The following is a 6,000-nucleotide window of genomic DNA, read 5'->3' on the forward strand; positions in this document are numbered from 1 at the left end:
TAGAAATCTACATCTCCAAAGGAAGTGATCTGACCATGACAAAGTCCTACAGTCTGAGTTCACTATTGCCCTAAAATCAGTTCAAGGGTGCATCCTACTACAAAGAGCAAATGTTTTGTTGAAATAATCCATGTTCTCATGCAGGCCAAATAATCGCTTTATGAAAATATGTAGCTGGATAACATATGTTCTTCTGCTAATGTTTCAAACAACTTCCATGAAAATATGTAATTCAAATTGTATAGATTTGATGTATTGACGCAAAGGAATAATTGGATACAACTCATACTTTGCAGTGCCCTGGAGAAATGTTCATTATTTTAAGAGATGATGTCCCTGAAGATTCAGTAATCATTGAATTTATAACGGAAAATGAATGGATCAGAATTGAGCCAGATTTTTGGAATCAGAAAGTCAGATTCATCAAAGCTCTAGGTAAGAGTTGGTACTAGTTTAGGAAAAATAAAATTAACATAATGGAGTGCTATACAGTGTTTCCCATTATAATTCAATACTACTTTTTATGTATGAGCTTTGGATTTCAAATTCTACTTTATTAAATCAGAGCATAAAAGTTTTTGACTTATTAAAAACTGGAGACATTTGGTTGTTTATTCATGATAAAGTGGCAGTTGACAGTCTTTAAAATGTCATTCATTAGTCATAGTTTGCTAGCCTTAATCAGTTCCTGCTGCACACATTATTTAGAGTAAAACAGCATAAATCTGTAGCACATATTATTATCACTGCATGACATTTATGAAGATATTGTCTTGCTTCATGTGGTGAGTTTTTCAAATTCTTTTGTCATTTATTTGCGCTAATATATTTGGCCATATTTTGGTGTTTTATAGTCTATTTCAACCATCTAGTCATCCTTTTTTATTGTAACATTAAGTAATATTTATTAAATCAGTGGTTTCAGCTTAGTTGAACAAAGGATTGCCCAATGTAGCAAGTGAAACTTTTTGTGGCTCTTGCATGTGTCTCTGACCATGGCTAAAAAACTGACATCACTTCTTTATTACGAGATGGGAAGCATATGAAAAATAAGCCCTAACGTGTGCATATTATAATTTTTAAAAAAGAATTTTCTCCGAATCTAAAATTGCCTGTATGTTGGATATCTTCATAGCCATTTTGCAGCACTCAGCTCCTTCAAAAATATTAAGTACTGCCAAAGTTGAAAACATTAAACGTTGTTAATCTGTCCTACTGAAAACCATTTTCCCTCAACTGCTTTTTAAAGATGTTTTTATTGGTGCTACCAAGAGAGCCTACTTGGTAGAGCAGTTAAGGCGACAGGTTAAAAAAAAGAAACTGAGTTCTGAGCACAAGGCCAACTGGGTGACCTTGGGCCAGCCACTCTTTGTTTCAGCTCTAAGAATCAGGCAATGGCAAATCACTTCAGAAATATTACCAAGAAAAGTTCAGGGACTAGTTGGAGCAGTTGTCAAGAATCAAAATCTGACTAGAAAGCACACACACACAAAAAAGAGTCATCAAGATAGAATTGTAGTGTAGACATCCAGGAGCTGAGCACAAAACCAGCAAGTTTAGCTTATCACATTTTTCATTACAAGAATTAATACATAGATTATCACTTAAGTGTGCAGCTGGAAATTCTTCTCCACCCTGAAGCACTCAGAATATTCACTGAAATGTCCGTAAATATTTCCAAGTATGCTGTATATTTTAAAGCTTTCTTTGTTTTCTTTTGTTCTCTAGCCTCCAAATATATTTTAATTCTGCCTTCTTGCTCCACTGCTGCTGATTCTTTTCTTCCATTGCTCACTGCTTCTTTGCACATTTGTCTCCCCTGTGAATCGTTGACTTCTCAATCTGGAATAGATAGCATAGAAGCATTCTGAATGCTAAATCAGTGTGGAAAGGTTTTGGCAATAATTCTGTTTCTTTTTCTTCATTTTTTCCACTGAACTTTTAAAATGTTCTGTTTTTATAAGATTTTCCTGCTGGCTTTGTAAATGTAAATATCTACTGTGGAGGAGACATTAAAGCCACAGTGCAGATTGAATACTATTCAACAGTTGGAGAGTTTGAGAAGATGCTTCAGAAAGTGGCTGATCCAATTGCATTTGCCTGTCAGGTAAGCTGTTCTGTACATTAACAGTTAATAAAAAAAAGTTAATAAACTATTATCTAACTTAATGGAGTACATAAAATGAGAAGGGTTGATAGTTTGAGTTTTTTTCCTATCCAAATATTTCCTTTTTATTTATAATGTCTAATGAAATACGTAATATTAAGCAGTAGATTTCCCCCAAATGTTGGGTATCAGCATGTTAGAACACCAATACCAGAAGGTTAGTATTTCAGAGCTGTGCAAATATGAAGTAGAAATGTATATAGGTAGTCCTTGACTTATAGCAGTTCATTTAGTGACTGTTCAAAATTACAATAGCACTGAAAAAGTGACTTATGACTGTTTTTCACACATACAACTATTGCAGCATCCCCATGGTCACGTGATCAAAATTCAGATGCTTGACAATTGGCTCATATTTATGGTGGTTGCAATGTCCTGGGGTCATTTATTTATTTATTTATTTATTTATTTGTTTTAAGACTTATATGCCGCCCTTCTCCCCACGGGACTCAGGGCGGCTCACAGCATATTAAAACAACATAGTACATTTCCCCAATAAAAGCCAATTAAAAACCAAATATTTGTAGCTGTGTCTCTTATTAAAATCATTAAAAATTATCCCTATTTAAAATTCACCCTAGGTCAGTCCCTAGGTCATGTTCACCTTTTGCGACCTTCTGAAAAGTCAATGGGGAAGCCAGATTCACTTAACAATTGTGTTACTAACTTAACAACTGCAGAGATTCACTTAACAACATTGGCAAAAAAGGTCATAAAATGGGGCAAAATTCTCTTAGCAACAGAAATTTTGGGCTCAATTGTGGTCATAAGTTGAGGACTACTGTATTGCCTTGTAAAATGTTTTACATTGGGTAATAGTGAAAATAGAGTCATACTAGAGATGTGGAATATGGACTAAAAGAAACTGTGTTACTCTAAAGCAGGGGTGTCAAACTGCGGCCCACTGGCCAGATGCATCATAGCGAAACCGCACCCACCCCATTGCCGGCAATGGCAAAAAAAAGTCACGATACATCACAACACGTCATGTGACGTTGCGAGTTTGACACCCCTGCTCTAAAGCTACTATGTCCTTTAATCATTCCAACTCAGCAGTGTCAAGTCACCAGTATAATTCTTCACCACTACTCAACATTTGTAAAAATTTCTATGCCCAAGACAAAGGAGCAATGAAAAAAATGGATTTAAAATACATGGCCGTTATTTTAATGTAGGAATAGCAACAGGTGACATTCCAAATATTGATCACATTCTGTAAGAATATTGAGCGATACAGATGAGTAACATCTTGTGGCCTTTTTACTAAAAATGCCCAACCAGGAAACTAGAAAAGAAATATAAGGAAAAAAGAAGTAGGAAGAAGAGAGGAGTTGTATAAAGGTTTCAATAGGCAATCCACTGACAAAAACAGGAGGAAAAAAACCAAAACATAGCAACAGGCATTGGTGTGCACCCCTATACAGTACGCGGTAGGGGGTGCAAGTGAGTTCAATCATCAATCCATCACAAAGAGGCACATGGAAACATAGAAGACAAGCACATTCAAATCCTGCTTTATTCAAAGCTGTTACTATAATAATTTATAGTTTTCTATTTGTTTATTTGGAAATTAGGGGGAAAAGGGTAACCCAATATGCAAAATTCAGGAAATGAAAGCAAATGCCTTGCAAACAAAGAGTTACAATATAGAGGGCAATTTGGTCAAATGTCTTAGGATTTGGAAATTGGGACTGAGAACAAGTAAGTTTCTTTATACAGCGCAAAGTGCTACCATTGATATGGCAATTGCCACCTATTTACCTGTTTAGAAGGAAGATTAGACACATCCAGGAAGGATAAATTTGTTTTAAAAACAAAAGCAAGACTCTTGATCTCATGTCCATGAGCTTTCTGTTAGAGTCAGAATCTTGGCTAGACAGGTCTTTGTCTAATTCAGTAGGTCTCTTGTTATATTATTCAGTTTTAAAATTATAGTTTCTTTTTAGAATTTCTTTTTTATGACTGTCCACTTTGATCTTGTTAATCCTTTGCCATAAGATTTTTGCTATATGATTTAGAAAGAATCAATATTGTCATAGCTTGGTGCCCATAGGATTTATGAATGTCAGAAATGCTTCATTTCTTTTCCTCATGTCATAATGGAAAAATTATATCATCACATTCCATTATTTCACCCTTGGACTGACCAGTTTGGAAACATGTTTGTTGCTATTGGAAACATGTTTGTTGCTATTGGTCAGATATATAAGGCATGTTATGATGTTCCTAGTTTTGCTTATTAATTAAATAAATAACCAATTAATAAGTATCAGCTTATTAAAATAAATACTTTAAGTATACTTTACAATTATTTAATGCTACTAGATTTTCTTGCACAAATTATATATATATATAGAGAGAGACACACACACACATACATACATACATACATACATACATACATAGAAAGAGAGAGAGAAAACATATATAATCATCAGAATGAAGATAAGTGCAAATTTCAAAGTCTGTATTCAACAGAGTAAACAGATCTCTTTATGAGCATCTTGTTTGCAAGAGACAGCTATGAGGATTTCCTGTACAGATTTTAGAAGCTAACCAGATTCTGCAACATCTTTTGAATTACTCTCTGTAAATAAATAAGAAGATGGAATCAGATTATTTATACCTATATGTTATCACATATGTAAGTCCATTCCTAGCAAGCAGATCTCTTTTTCAGGAATCCATAATTGAAATCAATAATAAACAAGTAATGAAATTAGATGAATCAATAGAGTTTTTAAACTAACATGACTGACACATGTTAGTCATATATAGCCATTCGATCTTGGAAGAGTTCACATTATTTCCCTGCAAATGTCTCATTCTATCTTTTAGAAATCCAACACAAGAGGACAAAAACTGTAGTACAAAGGCTTCCTGTTTTACCTCCATATAATAAAAAGGGAAATCTGTTTCAGAAAAATAAAGAAATTGAAATATCATTTGTACTGCAATGGCCAGTCTGAGGGCACTTGACATGTCTATATTGTAATTGCAACGCAAGAACAAAAATAATAGCTGTGTTTATAATTCAGACAGCCTCATTTTCCTGTGACAAATCTACCATGTCTATAGCCTAAGGCATTCTGCTTATAACAAAGGATTAATAAAAAAATGATGCATTACATTATTAGCAGTTGTTTAAAATCAGAAGTAAATTCCTTCCAAATAAATTTTTAAGAATACAAAGAGTCTGTTCAACAGCACAGTTATAAAGCAAAAGCAAAGTGGAACTTTCACACTTTTCTCATCTCATCAACTAATTATTGAGGACATTACAATTATCAGCATCATCACATTTGTACTTTCTGTACATCTGAGGAAAACTTTGAGGTTAAAAGTCTACTAATTAATGAGGTTGGCAAATCACAACTTGATGCAGATTGTTACACAGTTTTCATGCAGAAGATCCCAAATTCAACTGTAAATTTCCAGTTATCAGACATGGGCATCTCCTATGTGACTCTGGATATACTGTCAATTATAGCAGACTAGAAAATAAGTCAAGTCTGACCTGGCATCTTCTAACTAGCTACCTACTGTAGCTATCTTAGAACTCATACCAAATTTTCCTCAAATATTTTCATAAGTTCAAATCGTAACCCATGTGACTTAGACACATTGTAGATCTTAGCATGGTCACTTGTAACCCAGCTACAAGGAGCTTGGAAATAATCATTTCCTGTGTCTGAACTGACTGCCTTAGTACAACTTGATTTATAACTGGTTCTAAACGAGGTCCATATTGTCAAAGTCATCTTACTCAAAAGATTTTTCCAGGGCTTTTTTTCAGCCGGAACGCGGCGGAACCGCGTTCCGGCACCTTTTTC

At 34.4% G+C, this 6,000-nt stretch overlaps 1 protein-coding gene across 1 annotated transcript in view; it reads left to right on the forward strand.

The window, feature by feature from the left end:
• Positions 1-6,000, forward strand: part of BANK1 (B cell scaffold protein with ankyrin repeats 1) — a 117,818-nt gene that overhangs the window by 22,578 nt on the left and 89,240 nt on the right. The window contains exons 4-5 of the mRNA XM_029286691.1: positions 297-435; positions 1,965-2,107. Coding sequence (XP_029142524.1) covers positions 297-435; positions 1,965-2,107 — 282 coding nt within the window. The remainder of the gene's footprint in view (positions 1-296; positions 436-1,964; positions 2,108-6,000) is intronic.

The sequence above is a fragment of the Protobothrops mucrosquamatus genome, unplaced genomic scaffold, assembly GCF_001527695.2.
Source record: "Protobothrops mucrosquamatus isolate PMUCROS unplaced genomic scaffold, P.Mucros_1.0 scaffold_224, whole genome shotgun sequence".
NCBI classification, from domain to species: domain Eukaryota; kingdom Metazoa; phylum Chordata; class Lepidosauria; order Squamata; family Viperidae; genus Protobothrops; species Protobothrops mucrosquamatus.